An 18317-nucleotide genomic window follows, 5' to 3' on the forward strand; every position below is an offset into this window, starting at 1 on the left:
TCTGCCTGTTGCTCTTCCTGCTTATACTCTCTCTCTGTCAAAAAAAAAAAAAAAAAAAAAAAAAAAAAAAAAAAGAGCCAGTAAGTAGAACAAATGGAAATATGAGAAAACCAAGATTCAGATCAGATTCAATGATTAACAGAAGGTCATGTGAAAAAAGGTACGCCTGCTTCTAGTGCAGATCTTTAGCTTACTCATACTGACCGAGTCCACCCCAAATACATGTTCCTTTATTTCCCATTGTGTTTCCAATTCTTGGCTGCTTGTCCAAGTATTTTCATCTTGGTTTTCTTTTTTAAAGACTTTATATGACAGAGAGAGCGAGGGAGAAAGAGAGACACACACAGAGCAAGCACAGGGCACGTCAGGCAGGGAAGAAGCAGGCTCCCTGCTGAGCAAGGAGCCCGACATGGGGCTCATACCTGAGCTAAAAGCAGTAACTTAACCAACTGAGCCACCCAGACGTCCCTCATCTTGGTTTTCATCCTATCAGAGTATTTCTCTTCATAAATTCTGCAGCCCTGTATTACTTGGGCTTTTAAGTTGTTAGCATGCATGACAGGCATCTATTTTTTAAGAAAGGAAGAAAGAATAGATACTGAAGCTAAGTTTTTCATAAAGATTAGTTTTTTTTAACTTGTGATCTCATTAGCCTATTATTAATTTATATTTTACATGGCGCTGAATTATTTTTATAAAGCTACTTTATCTCCAAATTGTCCCCTCTTTTTTCCCCCTGAAATTGTAAAATCAAATTGAACTTTTTCTTAGGAATTGAGAATGGAATTTGAGAATCACATAAATCCTCTGAGCCATTCTAAAAATAGGAAGAATACAATTTATGAATCATTGGGTTATTTTTGAAACTCTTGAATGATTAAAATGTGTATGTATCCTTTTTTGGCATCAAAACCTTATTTATATCATATAAAGCACATAATATTTGCTGCATTACTCCGGAAATTTGAGGTAACTTGATCCTATAATGTATTTTGTGAAGGAATAGCATTTTGAACAAATTGTTTAATTCTGGAATTTGGGTATGTAGTACTGTCTATTAAATCATGTTCCCACCAGTAGGTGTTCATCGAATGCTTTCTGCCTATAAGGTACTGTGTAAGGTGGTAAGAAAGTGAGGCTCCCAAATCCTAACCCTTTCTTAGCTTCCTCAGTTCTGCCTTCATGGTGTTTTATATGACTATAGTGTTTAAAGTGAATTGATCTAAAAGCTGTGTTTATGGATGTCATGGATGTCAATATTGATACTGCTTGATTTCTTATTTCTTTTTCTTTATTTCTTTGCTTTCTCCGGAAAAGGGATGGCTGTGTCTATGGCTTTGGGGGTGTGTGTGTGTGTGTGTGTGTGTGTATATGTGTGTGTTTCCTATCCTTATCATTGTTTTACATTTTGTGTAGTTCCTTATCTTTGCCTCTTTGTTTTCCTCTTTGGAGTGTGTTTTGTGTATGTTTGTGTTTTTATACTCCTCTCCAGGAAGGAGGATTTTGTGAGGTAGGCTATAGAGGTAGCCTCAGGCTGGTAGAGGATTGATATTAAGAGAATTGGAAAACATGGCTCTTGTCTTTTAAGAAATGTATACTCAATAGTAGAGAGAAACAAATATAAATATGTGAAATATAACTCAAGAAAAATAATGCTTCAATATATTTATTATATGATTACTGCTATATAAATAACAGAATATATTTTGGCATTCAGACTAAGTAAAAACTTGCTTTAGGCCAGGTTAAGAACCATTTTATAGTACTGGTAGAGTTTGATCTCGATCTTGAAGCATGGGTAGGATCTAGATAACTCAAGAAGACAATATAGGATTCTTGGAAAGATTAGCAATCTTTTTTACAGTTTTATCGTGGGAAAAATATTTCACCCATTAAAATATTGCTATGTCTGGGGTTGCTATAAAATATAGTGTGTGATTCACATGTTTGAACAACTGCAGCCCATGCACAAACAAGGGAACGTGTATGATGCTTTATAAGAATTAAGTAGTTGGGGCGCCTGGGTGGCTCAGTGGGTTAATATTCTGCCTTCGGCTCAGGTCATGATCCCGGGGTCCTGGGATGGAGCCCCGCATCGGGCTCTCTGCTCAGCGGGGAGCCTGCTTCCCTTCCTCTCTCTCTGCCTGCCTCTCTGCCTACTTGTGATCTCTCTCTGTCAAATAAATAAATAAAAATCTTTAAAAAAAATTTAAGTAGTTTTATGTCCTTAAATGTTTGTGAAATCACATATCTGCTTTTATTTTCCACTTCATGTCACACTGAATGTCAGTACTTTTTACAACATGAAATTGATTTCTAAGATCAAAACTTTTTATATGAAGTAAGAATTTGTCCTATTCTTCCCATCTTTTTCCAGGAATTAGATGTTAAATCAAGTATTTCCTGCCCTGTTCTGTGTCAGGGCTGTACAGGAAACCATTGCAGTTGGCAGATGAGAGGTAATGGACTGCTTGAGGAGGATAATGGTGGGGCGGACAGTGATGAGATAAATGTGTGGGATGATTTACAAGGTAGGGTTTATTGGCTAGTTGCATCTTGTCCTTTGACTTTCTTTAATCAAAGATGATTCTGAGATGTTGAGCCCAGATGACTAAGAAGATTATGGAGAAGAATACAGGTACTTGAGTTATATTTTGGGTATATTGAATTTGAAGTTTTGGTAGCATGTTCAGGGATAGTGGTCTAGACAGACGTTAGAAATACGAGGTTGAAATTTTGAAGAGAGATCAGGTTTGACGGTAAAAACTAGGAGTTCACGTAGAGGTGATAATTTATGTTGCATGGGGAAGAGAGGAAAGAACAAGTATGAGAAATTCAATTTTGGTTATCATGGTTAGCAGCAAAAATTTCAATAATTACTAATCAGTTAAAGCATCTGTCTGTTTAGACTTTGTAGGTAAGCCCTGAATGATTTTTTTTATTCCATTCTCTAATTTTTGGACCTCTTGCTAGATGGCAGTAGTAGTTAATTCCAAGGGCAAGGAAGGCAAGTATTTTTCAATACTAAGCTAAACATTTTCATGTGTTTAGTAAACTTACAGTCGACAGTACTTTATTTCCAATCCTTTTTATCCTTCACGTCAGATCTATAAAGTAAGTGTGAATTTTTTTTCTCTTAATATCCGGCTTTTGCAGGATGGTTCAAGAATTATTCCTTTTGTTGGTTATTTCTCTATTATCAGGATCTTTTACTGTGTTCAGAAGAGAGGAAATGAATTTAGAATTTAACTAGATTCTGATCTTCCCATGATATGGCACAAAGTAGTTAAGAGAACTTGTCTGTTCTACTGTATCTTTACACAAGTATAAAGCTATAAATATTTATGTTCAAAGGTTTTGCCATTTTGATTTCAATTTCAACAGATCCCTTTTGGACATTCACCCAATTTGGAGTATTAAACAGTGAATCTACTTTAGAATGTAAAGGAAAGTATCTTTAACTATCAATTTATAAATTCTTATAAAATATTGCCTGATTGTGTGAGATATGTTGATGTGATTGCAAGATATCCAGTATCGGGGTAACACTGGTTAACAGTGGAAATTTAAAGAATTATTAATATGTTAAAGCATCTTTCTTTTTTTTTTTTTTTACATCTTTCTGTTTGGTGACTTTTTTGAGGAATAATTCATACTGTGAATTCACTTTAGATATATCTAGTCTGTCTCCCCTCCCTCCCACCTTGTGTGTGCATGCTCTTGCGTGTATACATTCTAAATCTCACTTACCATGATTAACAGCATGGGTATGTGCATATGCATGTATACGTATATATACATAATCTGTGTGTGTGTGTGTATGAGTGATTATGTATATATGTATACATATATGTATATGTGAATATATACATATATATACATATATATATATACACACACACACACGTATATAGATAGATAATAGAATTTATACCTAATAGTTTATTCTACAGATTTATCATTTGACACCATTGCATTTCTTCGAAATTCCTTGTATTGGCACTTACTGTTCTTTTGTACCAGGCATCATTTTGAGCACTTACCATGTAGTAATTAAATTACTTCTTTTAACAACCCTCTGATGTTGCAACTGTTACCCCTGTTTGAAAAATAGGAAGCTGAAAGACATAGCTAGTGACACCAGAATTTGAACCTGAGCATATATCCATTCTTTTAACTACCATGCAAGACCTATTTCTGTAAGCTTCTGTTGCCTAATCTAAAAAGCAATAATAAAAAGATTATCTTTTAGGGTCACTGGTAGGGTTAAATGAAGCAATGCATGTGATATAAAAATCTATATATTAATGATCATTTAACATAAGCTGTTGTCTGGCCACTTTTCTGAAATTCTTCTAGTTCTTTTTTTCTTTTGTCTCTCATAGTTCATTCTTATTCTGCCCATTTTTTGAACAGTGGTATTATTCTAGGATTCCATTTTTGGCTTGCTGTTTTATATCATTCTGTATAATTTCCCTTCAGTAGGTTTATCCACTTTCCTAGTTTTTAACTACTGCCTGCTACCTGTAATCTGATGAGCCAATTGTATACATTCCCCCTGAGCTGTAGACTAATGTATCCAAATATCTGCTGTATATCCAGCTTCTGGCATCCCCACATGTCCTTCAGTCTTGAGATGGATAAAACAGTGGAAAGATTTTAATATAAAATGGAACCAAAGGATGTGAAGTGGAGAACCTCATACATGTGCCCTCAGAAAAATGAAACTTAAAGACTGAGACTGATTTCTCATAAATGCTTGATTTATAGAGGATTGAACTTTATCTTCTGATTGACGAGCATCCACCAAGAATCTCTCTCATCTTCATGCTTGCTGCTTGGCTCCTAGCTGGATTTTCTCCTTTTGTGCTCCTTGCCCATAAAAGCAAACCAAGCTGAACCTTCAGCAGACTCTCCTATAGCTTGCTGCAGTTGGCCTATCCCAAGCTGTAATTCATCAACTATTGCTCAATAAACTTGATTTTTGGTAACTCGAGGTTGTCTTAGTTTATCTCTTTTCTCTTAGATAGACATTACATGGTATCAAAAGTGGGATCTGAAGGAGGTGACCACCAAGGAATATCAACGTCCAGAAATAAGTGAGTTTCCTGCACTTGAGCCCTTTGCACTCTTCGTTTCTGCAAATAAGGTAATTTTTCAGTTTGGCAAATTTCCTCTTAGGTCTTGAGTTCCCTCCTTTGGTGGAGCTCTGACTTTATTTGGGATCTGGATAAGGACAGATTGTCCTTCTGGTATGTACTCTTATTTCTGATAATGGGATCCCGGTTATCAGAATTTTCTTAGGGTGGCCCTCCCCCTTCAGGAACACTGGCTGGTTTTATGTTAAAAAATTACAGTCCTGGGGCTCCTGGTTGGCTCAGTTGGTTGAGCACCTGCCTTGGGCTTAGGTCATGATCTCAGGGTCCTGGGATTGGGCCCTGCATCGGGCTTCCCCCTTGGCAGGGAGTCTGCTTCTTCCTCTGCACGCCCCATGCATGTTCTCTCTCTCTCAGATAAATAAATAAAATCTTTTAAAATTACAGTCCTTCCTCATACACGTTTGACTAAGTAAACTAGTCTTACTAAGGATAACCTAGAAGTCCAGTGACCATTATGTGGAAACTTTGATTTCCCCATACTTATTTTTCTCTAAGTTAGAAGACCATGGCTGTACTATCGAACAATCCAAATGGGATAGTTATTTTAATTGCTGTCTGGAAGCTTCTAAATGTGTTTAGGATTCTAAAATTGCCTCTTTACAAAATACTGTTTCTAAATTGACTGAAGAAAATAAACAACTAACATATAAAAAAATACCAGGGACCTCTTCCTTGGGGTAACCAAGGTCTTCCCTAGCCCTACTACTCTACCTCCCTATATTTCCCTTTACCTCTCTTAACATTTCTCCTCTCTCTGAACTTCTTTTCTTTCCTATTATTGAAACCCCATCCACTGATCCCATTAAAACCTTCCCTTTCAAAATTAAACCGGAGGATCCTTCTAAACTACCCCAGATTTCCTACATCCCATTGACAAAGGCCAAAGTTAGGACTATAATTTAGATTTTTCCCAAGGTAAATGGGAATCTCCATGTATTTGCAGAGGAATTCAGTATTGTAACTCTAACTTACCAACCTGCCCTTCCATCTCTTATCAGTTAGCCTACCTGCTTGTCAGAGAAGGTCATGCTCAACAATAGATCTCCTGTTTGGAGGGGCCCCTGGGTGGCTCAGTGGGTTAAGCCTCTGCCTTCGGCTCAAGTCATGATCTCAGGGTCCTGGGATCAAATGCCACAAGAGAGTGGGGTTCCCCCTCTCTCTCTGTCAAATAAATAAGTAAAATCTTAAACAGCAACAACAAACAAACAAACAGTTTGGGGAAATCTCAAGTTCCAGGCTTTGGGGGGGGTGCTTGCCATTTTTTTTTTTTTTTTTTTTTTTAAGATTTTTAAAATGTACTTCTTTGGCAGAGAACACAAGCAGGGGGAGTGGCAGGCAGAGTGAGAGGGGAAAAGCAGACTCCCCACTGAACAGGGAGCCCAAGGCAGGCCTCGATCCCACAACTCTGGCATCATGACCTGAGCCAGAGGCATATGCTTAACCCACTGAGCCACCCAGGTCCTCCAACAATCTATAAGATTTAAATTAAACCAATCACTGCCCTTTTATATGATCAAGTTTGTGGTATGGTCAAAGGCTACATGAAGCCATCCCTAGGGCCTTCCTTAAACCTTAAACCAGAGCAAAATTCAAGCATATGTTCAAAAGCCTACTAAATCTGTCTATGACTAATAAAGCAGACTCCAAGTCATTTTTAAAAATTCTGGACTTTCCATAGATACTGAATCCACTCGGGTGGCTTTTATTTATTTTTTTTAAAGATTGATTTATTTATTATAGGAGGGAGAGAGAGAGTGCCTACCCACATGTGAGAAGGAGGAGGGAGAGGGGGAGGGAGAGACAGAATCTCAAGCAAACATAGCTTGGAGCAGGAGCCCGACCTGGGGCTTGATCTCATGACCCTGAAATCATGACCTGAGCAGAATCCAAGTTGGAGGCTTCACTGAGCCACCTGCCACTGAGGCACCTGCTGCTCAGGCAGCTTATAATTCCATGTTCATAAATGGCCTAAACAGAGACTTATCCCTGTTGGTCGAAAGAACCCATATAAAATGGGAGACAATGTGCACCCCTGACTTTGTCAGTTTGGATACTCTGTTAGCTTGCACCATAGAAACATGACACCAGAAAAAAGATAACTAAGATTTTGAATATTTACCTTTAACAGATGGGAAATCCAAATCCATCTTACTGGACTATATCATGATTGCAAAACTCCTGGCTATTAGAAATGGATTGCTAGAAATTGATGTAGGAGCTACACTATCAGTGCTCAACCCCCCTACAGTTAAAGAGTCTCTTCATCTAAGTAATACATATATTCAAATAGTGGGGTGGGTGTGGGTCTTCAAAAAACCACAACATGTGCCCATTTCTCAGCCCATATATTTTTGTCAGACCTTTGCAAGTGAGCTACTCATTTGTCCTCAATGATTTATTTCCCATGTATTTCTTAGAATAAAATTTCCTGGAGAAATCTAATGTTGCCATTTTTTCTGTCAAAAGGAAATGACCTTTTAAAAATATTTTTAATTTTTAATTTTTATATTTTTATATATTTTTGTTTATATATTTTTATATTTAATTTAATTTAATTAACATATAATTTATTTAGTTCCCATATATTTCTTCGAATAAAATTTCCTGGAGAAATCTAATGTTGCCTTTTTTTTCTGTCAAAAGGGAAATAACCCTTTTTCTAATATTATTTTATTTTATTAACATATAATGTATTTGCCCCAGGGGTACAGGTCTGTGAATCATTAGGCTTATACATTTGACAGCGCTCACCATAGCACATACCCTCCCCAATGTCCATAATCCAGCCACCCTATCCCTACCCCCCCACCCCCCAGCAACCCTCAGTTTATTTATAACCCCTTTTTTTTAAAGAGGATTTTTAAATTTTATTTTGTTTTTTTATTTGACAGCACAAATAGGGGGAGCAGTAGGCAGAGGGAGAGGGAGAAACAGGCTCCCCACTGAGCGGGAAGCCCAATGCAGGGCTTGATCCCAGAACCCTACGATCATGACCTGAGCCAAAAGCAGATGCTTAACTGACTGAGTCTCCCAGGGGTCCCAAAAAGGGAACTAACCCTTGAGTTTGAATCTAACACTTAGGAAAATTCAATCCCCTTTGTCTTTACTTGTACTCTACAAACCAAGGATGTCTAAACTTTGTATTCATTCCCACTATTAAACCTAGTAACCTCAACTCCGGGCAAGATCCTCAACAGATGTAGACAGAATTCATAGTGCCCCTCCCATTAAGATCTAGATTGACCCCTCAAAAAACTCTCCCAAGGGAAAACAAAAAACAAAAAACAGCACCCTATAAATAAACCCTACAAGACATAAGACTTATATAGAGGACTATAAGGCTCAAGGACTCCTTATCTCTTGTACTAGTCCTTCTAATACCCTATTTTGTACATAAAAAATCCAATGGCTGAGAATAGATTTGTCCAAGATCTAGAGTAATAAATAACAACTTAATTTCTTGCTATTATCCAGTCATCCTTAATCCCCACATGCTATTGGTATCTGTGCCAACTGAAAGCAATTATTTTACTCTGGCTGACTAATAGAGTGGATTTTCTTAAGATCCTTTTTGATAAGGATAGTATCTTTTTGCCTTTACCTGGGAAGGACAATAACAGACAGTTGTGCCTCAGGGATTTACTGAGAGGCTTCTCAACAAGTTTTAAAGGTTGACCTAAATGACAAAAAAATTGTCTGGAGGCTCTGTTACTGCAATATGTGGCTGATTTGCTTCTTTGCTTACCCTCCCAAGGCTTCTCACAAAAAGAGTGTTTACCCATTAAAATCTTAGCTTTTAAGGGGCATAGAGTCTCCAAAGAAAAATTGCAATTTATCCAAACCAAAGTTCAATATTTAGGACATGCATTCATTCATTCATTTATATTTTTTTATTTATTAAGATTTTATTTATTTATTTGAGAGAGAGCAAGAGAGAGCACAAGCAGGGGGTAGTAGTAGAGGGAAGAGGCAGGCTTCCTGTGAGCAGGGAGCCCAATGGAGGGCTTGATCCCAGGACCCTGGGATCATCACCTGAGCCAAAGGCAGACACTTAATGACTGAGCCACCCAGGCACCCCTATTTAGGACATTTAATCTCAGCACAGGGACTACACCTAGATCCTGATAAGCTTCCAGGCATTTTGAACTTTTCAAACCCTAAAACCAAATGTTACTTAACAGGGTTTTCTTGGGCTGGCTGGTTATTGTACTTGGATCCCAAATTTCTCCTTAATGGTTCAGCCCCTGTATTCCACATATAACCTGTTGTTTGGGATAACCAAGATGGTTTGGTCTTCAAGACCCTGCAGGAAAGCTTAATAAATCCATCTGCCCTGGGACACCCAAATTATCAGCTACCCTTTTCCTTTTTGTAGGGAAGGGAAGGGAAGGGAAGGGAAGGGAATATCCTCAGAGTACTTACCCAAAAGCATGGGGGCTATCACTGACCTCTAAGTTACTACAGCCAAAAATTAGATCTAGCAGCCTGAAGATGCCTCCCCCCACCAATACCTTACAGCTATACCTTCTACTGCTGCTTCAGTAAGACTACAGAAGAGCTTGTTCTGGAATCCTCTTTCACCATCTTTGTACCCATCCTGTCAGGGCACTCACATTCACAACTACCTTAAAATAATATGATACTTAACACCTTTCAGCCAGCTATCTAACCTTCTGTGAAATTCTCATATGAACTGTCCCTTATATCACTCTTTTTTTTAAAAAGATTTTATGTATGTATGTATTTATTTATTTATTTAACAGACAGAGATCTCAATCAAGTAGGTGGAGAGGCAGGTAGAGAGAGAAAGGAGGAAGCAGGCTCCCCGCTGAGCAGAGGGCCCAACTCGGGGCTCCATCACAGGGATCATGACCTGAGCCGAAGGCAGAGGCTTTAACCCACTGAGCCACCCAGGTGCCCCAACCTCATATCACTCTTGTTCAAAAAGCAGAAATGTTAAATTTTATTAATTAACTCACATTTTTTCTTTTCTGGTAGATGTTTTTTGTTTTTGTTTTTGTTTTTAAGTTTTTTATTTATTTCAGTATCTCTACACTCCCTTTGGGACTTGAACTCATGACCCTGAGATCAAGAGTCACATGCTCTTCTGACTGAGCCAGCCAGGTGCCCCTGGTACATGCTTTGTGTATTCTAAGAAATCTTCATCCAACTTAGGAATCCTAGGTTCCCTATTTTTTTTCCCCAGGAATTTTGTAATTCTTGTTCTCAGATTTAGGTCTATGGTCAATTTTGAGTGAATTTCTTTTCTGACTTCTCCTCTGTCTGGTATTAATAAGCTACTTCAGGTTTCCTTTTTTTAGTGTTTGCATGATATATACTTTTCTATCCATTTACTTTTAACCTACTTTATATTTAAAATAGGTTTCTTTTATTAATTTTTCATTATTATTTTTTAGTTTAAATTCAGTTACTTAATATATAATATATTATTGGTTTCGGAGGTAGAGGTCGGTGATTCATCAGTCTTGTATACCACCCAGTGCTCATTACATCTTGTGCCCTCCTTAATGTCCATCACCCAGTCACTCTGTCTCCCCATTCCCCTCCCCTCCAGCAACCCTCAGTTTGTTTCCTATGCTTAAGAGTCTCTTATGGTTTGTCTCCCTCTCTGATTTAATTTTGTTTTATTTTTTTCCTCTCTTCCCCTGTGGTCCTCTGTTTTGTTTCTTAAATTCAACATATGAGTGAGATCATATGATAATTGTCTTTCTCTGATCGATTTATTTCATTTAATATAATACCCTCTAGTTCCATCCACGTCATTGCAAATGGCAAGATTTCATTTTTCTGATGGTTGAGTAGTATTCCATTGTGTATGTGTCTGTAGTGTGCACACCACATCTTCTTTATCCATTTATCTGTTGATGGACATCAGAGCTCTTTTCCATAGTTTTGCTAAAATAGGTTTCCTTTAGACACATATAGTTGGGTCTTGCTTCTCCTCTGCCCTCTACAAACCTGAGAATCTCTGCCTTTCAATTGAGTTGTTCAGATCATTTATATTTAATGTAATTGTTGATATGGTTAGATTTAAATCTACCATCTTGCTGGTTGTTTATAGATTTTCTGTTTTCTTCAGTTCTTTGTTTCTTTTTTTTTTTGTTCCTTTTTTCTTCTCTCTTACCTTCTTTTGGATTGTTTTTATTATTACATTTTATCCCTGCTATTGGTTTGTTAATTTTACCACTTTCGTCCTTTAGTTGTTGCTCTAGGGTTTACAGTATACTTCTTTAACTTGTGTAAAGTCTACCTTAAAATAATATGATACCTAATTATGTTGTAAGAGCCTTGCTGGATATGTTTCCATTTCTTTCTTCCCATCCTCCTACTAGTACTGTCAAATATTTGACTTTTAATAGCACTCTAATATGTTGTTACTATTTTTTGCTTTAGAAAGTCAGCTTTTTTAAAGAAAATTGTAAAAGATTATTTATTTGAGAGAGAGAGAGCAAATGTGTGGATGAGTGAGGGGAGGGACAGAGGGAAAGGGAGGGAGAATCTCAGGCAGACTCTGCACTGAACATAGAGCCCAACTCTGGGCTCAGTTTCACAGCCCTGAGATTATCACCTGAGTGGAAATCAGGAGTCAGGTGCTTAACCAACTGAGCCACCCAAGCACCTCAAAATTTTTAATTTTTAAAATTCTTAAATTTATCCTCATGTTTACCATTTTTAGTTCTCTTTATTTTTTCATGTTAGTCTAGATTTCCAGTACTACTGTGGGTGAATAACTTTCTTAACATTTCTTGTTCTGTGTTCTGCTGGTGGTGATTCTTCTCAGCTTTTGTCTGTTTTTCTTTTACCCTCTTTTCTGAAAGGTATTTTTTGTGGGTACAGAGCTTTGTATTGACAAGTTTTCCTTTCCTTTGAATGCTTTAAAAATGTCACTCTTGGTCCACTGACTTACATAGTTTTTCTAATTAGCAGTCACTTCCAATTTCCTCCTTCCCCCAGCCATTGGCAGTCGTTAATCTTTTTGATCTATAATAGGTTTGCCTCTTCTAGACATTTCATATGAATGGAATCCTACAATATGTGCTCTTTTGTATGTGGCTTCTTTCTCTTAGCGTAATATTTTCAAGGTTTATCCATGTCGTAGCATTTAACAGTACTTCATTCCTTTTCATGGCAGAATAGTGTTCCAATGAATTGATATACCATATATTGCCTATCCATTCATCTATTGATGAACATTTGGGTTGTTTATACATTTTTACTATTATGAATAATGTTACTATGAACATTCCTATACATATTTTTGCATGAACATATGTTTAAATTTATGAAAAACTGCCAACCTGTTTTTCAGAGAGGCTGATTGAATTTCACATTCTCACAAGTATCGTGGAAGGGTTCCAATTTCTTCACATTCTTGCCAACATTTATTGTTTTTTGTTTGTTTTGTTTTTAATACACAATTTATAGTCATTTTAAAGTCCATTATCTGGGTGATTTCTGTGTCTTTTCTGTTCATTGCCACATTTCTTGACAGTTTGTTGTTTTTTTCTTGCTTCTGGTTGTGTGTGTCTCTCTCTTTTTCTAATTGAATTCTGGGCATCATATGTAGAGGAATAGTAGACAACAAGGTAAATAGTGTTTTTACCTGGAAATGGACCCCTCTCTGCTTCTGTCAGATTGTTAGTGTTAGGGATTCAATAGTGTAATCTGTAGGTGAGCTGCTTTAGGTTTTGTTGTTACTGTGGTTACCTTCAGTACACTACAGACTTGAAATTCTTCAGCTCTGGGCTGTTAATATCCTGTGCTTAGTGTTGGGCCTGGTATGCTGAAGGGTTTTCCTCGTTGTTCCTCCTCAGGTCTCAACTTTTAGCAGGCCCTGCTTATCTATAAGGGATTTCTCGACACTCTCTCCTTCCTCCTCCAACTTTTGATGCTTTTCCCTCATGAGAATCATGCGGGAGGCAAGGGGTCATTCTCCTCCATGATGGTTTGTTTGTTTTTCAAATGCAAATATCTGTGCTTAATTATCACCCACAAAGTTCTCTTGTTTCTCATTCCCAGTCCATAACCCCCTCAAAAGATAACCAGTATTCTGACTTCTACCGTTGTAGACTTGTTTTGCCTGTTCTTAAATTTTGTGTAAAAGAAATCATAATAGTATTCTTCTGTGTCAGGCTTCTGTCACTAAACAGTTCTGAGATTCTTCCATACTGTTGCCTCTACCAGTAGTATCTGGTTTTCTATTGCCATGTAGCATTCCAGTCTATTAATATACCACAGTTGATCAGTAAAGATTATTTAAACAACTGGATACTTGTCTAATTATTTAATTAATCATCTTGTAACTTTCTTAAAGGCTTGTAATTACCCTGAAAGTAACATGCCAACTTTGGCTTTGTTGCTCAGGCCAGAATTCAAAGCCTCATTCATCTTTGTCACCTCTCTTCATACCCCACTTGTCTTCTAATCAGGAAATTCTTTTTATTCCTCTTTCATATCTGTGGCCTATATCCAGCCACTTCTCCCACTTTTATATCTCTTGCCCTAAGGTCTGTTCTCCAGGCAGCAGCCAGAGGAATCCCTTAACAGACATCTCTCATCTGCTCTCAACCAGCCTCCTTTCTCACTAGAGAATAAAATCTCAAGTTCCGACAGTGGCCCTGCAAAGCTCTTATCTGGATCCAGCTACCTCTTTTTTTTTTTTTTTTTTTTTGGTATACTTATTTATTTTGAGAGAGAGAAAGAGAGCGAGTGTGCACATACATGTGCACACAAGTGTGAGCAAGTGGATAGAGCGTTAGAGGGAGAGAGAATCCCCAGCTGACTCCCCAGTGAACATGGGGCCAGACACTGGGGCTTGATCTTAGGCCCCAAGATCATTATTTTTTTGGTTTTGGGGTTTCTTTCTTTCTTTCTTTTTTTTTAAAGATTTATTTATTTATTTGCAAATACCTCTTTAACCTTATTTCCTACACCACTTTCCTTCTCTGACTCAGCTTCAGCTGCTATGGACCACTTGCTGTTTCTCTCTGCCCAGGAGGTAGCTCTTAGCCCACAGAGTCCAATACCTCACTCCCTCATTTACTTCTGGTCTTGGCTGAAATGTTACCCCTGGGAGAGGCTTTCCTTTAATGACTGTATCCAAAAAACTTTCCTGCCTCATTTTTCTTGCCTTAAACACTATTGTTTTTCATAACACCTCAACTGTTTTTATTATTTTAATTAGTTATGTGTCTCTACGGCTATCTGTCACCCCACTGCCCTCCATGAAGGCAGGGGCTTTGTTGTGTTCTTAGCTGAATCCAGTGTGTTCTAGGCCTGTAATGTCAGACCTTCAGGAATCATTTTTGAGTTATTGAATAGGGTAATTCTTTAGGACTTGAGAGCAGATTTAATGTTGATAGATCAATTTCTAACTGTAATATAATATTCAAGTGGTTGGTTCTTTGATGTTAACATTGATCTGTTCAGGCTATAGGCAGTGGTTCTTTATATCCCTTTTTTTTCAGTTTTCAAAGAAGACATTTGCTTAATTTTTAAAAGCGTCTATTCAGAATTAGAAAAAGAAGTAGTAAACATAGAGTTTAACAGCTCAAAATTTTGGATTATTCCACATTGTTACTAACTGTTCCAAATTAAGACATCTGGTGACTGGGGAAGTTTGGTTTCTCTCTGTATTTGGTTAACCAGCTGGTTGTTCTAGAAAGGCAAACACAGTTGATTGTTCTTGTTGAAAGAAGCAGGGCATTCATAGATTTAATTCAAAGGGTGACTTTTGGGTGGAAGATTTCCTTGAGAAATTTGACATCTCAGGATGTTATTGAGGAAAGTGTCTTTGTTTTTAAAAAGATACTTGAATGTTATATCTGGAACCTGATACTTGAATGTTGTATCTCATACTGCATGAGAAAGTGTGTGTGTCATTCCCTCTACCCCACCCCCCTTTCCTTGGTAACAGATTCCTGCACTTAAAAACTGTGCTTTCCTAAGAATTTCAGTGTATGAGATGCCATATGTTGCTGCAACCAGTATCTTGAACATTCATGTGAATAAGAATAGCATATTCAGACTCACTGAGCAGGATTAATCTACAAAGACATTAAGTCTCAGTCATTAATGAATATGATATTTAAAATGACATTGAAGTTGTAGCAGATGTCAGTTTAGCATACCTTCCACTAAATATTCAGCACTTCTTCCTAGTTTAAAACAAATGGCTCTTTGGCAAGTTGTTTCAAAGCCCATTCTGTGTTAAACTATACACACAAATTTCTCTGAATTTCTGATATAAACGTTTTCTGAGAGATGTTCTGCTGAAGTTAAGCCAATGCATACTTTTTACCCCAAGGTGGTGTTTTTCTGAGATGTACTGATAATGAAGATGAGTGACTGTTCTATGTCACTCTTCCCAGGTTTTCAAATAAACATTACTTGCCAGATTCCTAAATTTTACTTAAGCAGTTTTGCTTCAGATACACTGACCTGAGATATGCTTGATAAACAATAAGCCTCTTTAATATCCAGCATAGAGAGTTTATGGCTACTATTTGACTTGTCATGTTTGCCACTAGCACGTGACATTAGACATCAGAAGCTACTCCTTCCAGGTGCTCTACTAATATAGCCCCCACCCCCTTTTTAAAAAATAAGTATAGTATATGCTTGTTTTTACAGGTAACATAGGCTGCCCGTATTTTTTAAAAAATATATATGTACTTGGGACACCTGGCTGGCTTAGTTGGTAGAGTATGCAACTCTTGATCTTGGAGTCATGAGTTCAAGCCCCACACTGGATGTAGAAATTGCTAAATTAATAAATAAATGTGACCTATTCTTACAGAGGCAGTATAATGTAGGCGTTGATACTTTGGTCTCTGCAACAAGAATGCTTGAATTCAGAAACCAGTTTTAGTGTATATTAACTGTGCTTTTCTCATCAGGGTAGTGAACATAATCGTACTTATGGAGTTATTATGAGGTTATATAATCATTGTTAAAAATTTTAGCAGTGTAGAAAAGTACTGGGAAGGCAACACATTCCCTATGTACATGTGTGTGTGCACACGGACACTCCAGATATTTGGAATACATTTTATGAACATTATTCTAGAGACCTTTCTGTGCATATATACAGATAGAGTGAGCAGAAACATGCATAGGAATAATTTTATCAAAGCGGGATGGTATAGTATACATTCTCTAAATAGTATTATATTTAGTTTAACTTGGATTTAATAAATAAATAGGTAATTGCTGAAATTCTGGTGTTTCTTTAGTATAAGGAATAATTCCCTTTGAATTTAATCTAAAGAAAAGGTGAATGATACTAAGAGGTTGGGGTTTTATTTTGCAGTTTTTTAAACTACATCTTTCAGATGTCTTCACAACTGCTTGATACAGGCAGATGTAGGTTTTTCTGGTGAGCAGTAGCCTTTCATGTGGTGGCTGGGGGACTCAGACTCCTTTCATTTTTTGGCTCAGCCATCCTGTAGGGCTTTGAAGTCCTCTGCATCCAGCCAGCAGTTGAGTGAAGAGAAGGTAAAGACGTACCCACCACCTCTTGATCACCTGACCCAAACATGACATGATTCACTTCTACTTGCAAAAACTCCTCACTGAGACTGAGGCATCAGTCTTGATGGGGGAACCTGGTCTCTGTTTTTTGTCTTCTAAGATCCTATGATATTTTCTGTCCAAAATCCCAATTTTATCTCACTCCTATGGGCTGCTTCTCATTTCCCAAATTAGCATGGAGACTTTAGAAATATAGTAAGCACTAGCAGCCCTCTTTGCTGAGCTCCTGCATTAGTAAGTAAGGGTGTTTACTTCTGAGTTTTTCTGAGGTCACCTACCTTCCTCCTCAGTTGGCTTCTTTCCCAATTTGGGAGTATTAGTAGATTTTACTTTTTTATATTTTCATCATGAAAATAGATGGGCAGAGCTTGGTGGTAGCATTCATGATTAGCCTGTGGGAGTCATCTCAGGTCTAGAGTTGAGATTGACTTAAGAGCATTTACACATAGGAACATTCCTAGTATGTATGTACCTGAAATCCTTTCCTACCTAGAACCTCTAAATATCCAAGATATGTATTGAGGGCATTTTTTTTAAAGTGCTTTTTGGAATACTATTAGGTTTGTAGAAAAGTTGCAAAGATACTACAGTTTCTATATACCCTTCATCCAACTTCCCTAATGTTAATGTAACAGTGATACATTTACCAAACTAAGAAATTAACACTGGTATAATACTGTTAACTGAACTATAAAGTTTATTTGGATTTCACCAGCTTTTCCACTAACATCCTTTCTGTGGTCAGTCCAGTCACGGATACCACATTGCATTTAGTCATCAAACCTCCTTCTTTCGTCCAACCTGTGATAGTCTCTCAGACTTTGCTTATTTTTCATGACCTTGGAACTTCTGACAAGTATTAACCAGGTATTTGTAGGATGTTCCTGAATGGGTTTGTCTGGTATTTTCTCTTGATTACACTGGGGTGATAGACTTGGGGGGAAGAATACCACAGAAGTGAAGTGTCCTTCCCATGTCACACCAGGGGGCAGGTGACATCAACAGGACTTACCGACTTATTGTTAGTGATGTTAACCTCCGTCAGTTGGTTAAGGCAATGTCTTCCAGGTTTCTCTACTTGAAATTATTATCTTTTACTCTTTCCCTACTCTGTTTTTTGAAGCAGGTTAATTAAGTCCAGTCTGTACTGGAAGGGAGAAGAATTAAGCTCTACCTCCTAGCAAGTATAGCTGCTTAAATTACTTGAAATTCTTCCCTCATTTATTTAATTATATAGCCATTTATTTTTATCAGTGTGGATTCGTGGGTATTTATTTTATTCTTTGGCTCTTGTATCTTATTATTTTTTTTTAAACATTACTTTACTTTCTGGCACTATTTTGTGCTCTTGGCTCATCTGTATTTTCCCTGCCCCAGACCTAGAATCAGCCATTTGTTCAAGGAGCTCCAAGGGTATTTTAAATAGGTTAGAGCTCAAGCTTTTCTGATTAGTACCTAACTAAAAGATAAGAATCTTGGAGAAGTTCACTGAAGCTTATACAGTAGTGAAGCTCTGTTGTCTTCTAAAACATGTGGAAGTTTATTTGCTCTTTAGAAGTGTATTTTTCATTATAAAATGAAAAAAATCTTAAAAAGCACCAATTC

General features: G+C 37.3%; 1 protein-coding gene across 6 annotated transcripts in view; it reads left to right on the forward strand.

Moving 5' to 3' along the window:
* WDR89 (WD repeat domain 89) overlaps positions 1–18317 on the forward strand; it is a 39261-nt gene that overhangs the window by 8701 nt on the left and 12243 nt on the right. The window contains exons 2-3 of one of the 6 annotated variants that reach the window (XM_032875231.1): positions 2378–2459; positions 5027–5099. The exons of 1 other annotated variant lie outside the window; for it this stretch is intronic. In XM_032875231.1, the coding sequence (XP_032731122.1) occupies positions 2453–2459; positions 5027–5099 (80 nt within the window). In that variant the 5' untranslated portion in view covers positions 2378–2452. Of the gene's footprint in view, positions 1–2377; positions 2460–5026; positions 5150–18317 lie in introns of all 6 variants that reach the window. 4 more of the 6 variants (XM_032875234.1, XM_032875232.1, XM_032875233.1 and 1 more) reach the window with 4 other exon arrangements.

This window comes from Lontra canadensis, unplaced genomic scaffold, assembly GCF_010015895.1.
Source record: "Lontra canadensis isolate GAN:19392208 unplaced genomic scaffold, GSC_riverotter_1.0 scaffold55, whole genome shotgun sequence".
NCBI classification, from domain to species: Eukaryota; Metazoa; Chordata; class Mammalia; order Carnivora; family Mustelidae; genus Lontra; species Lontra canadensis.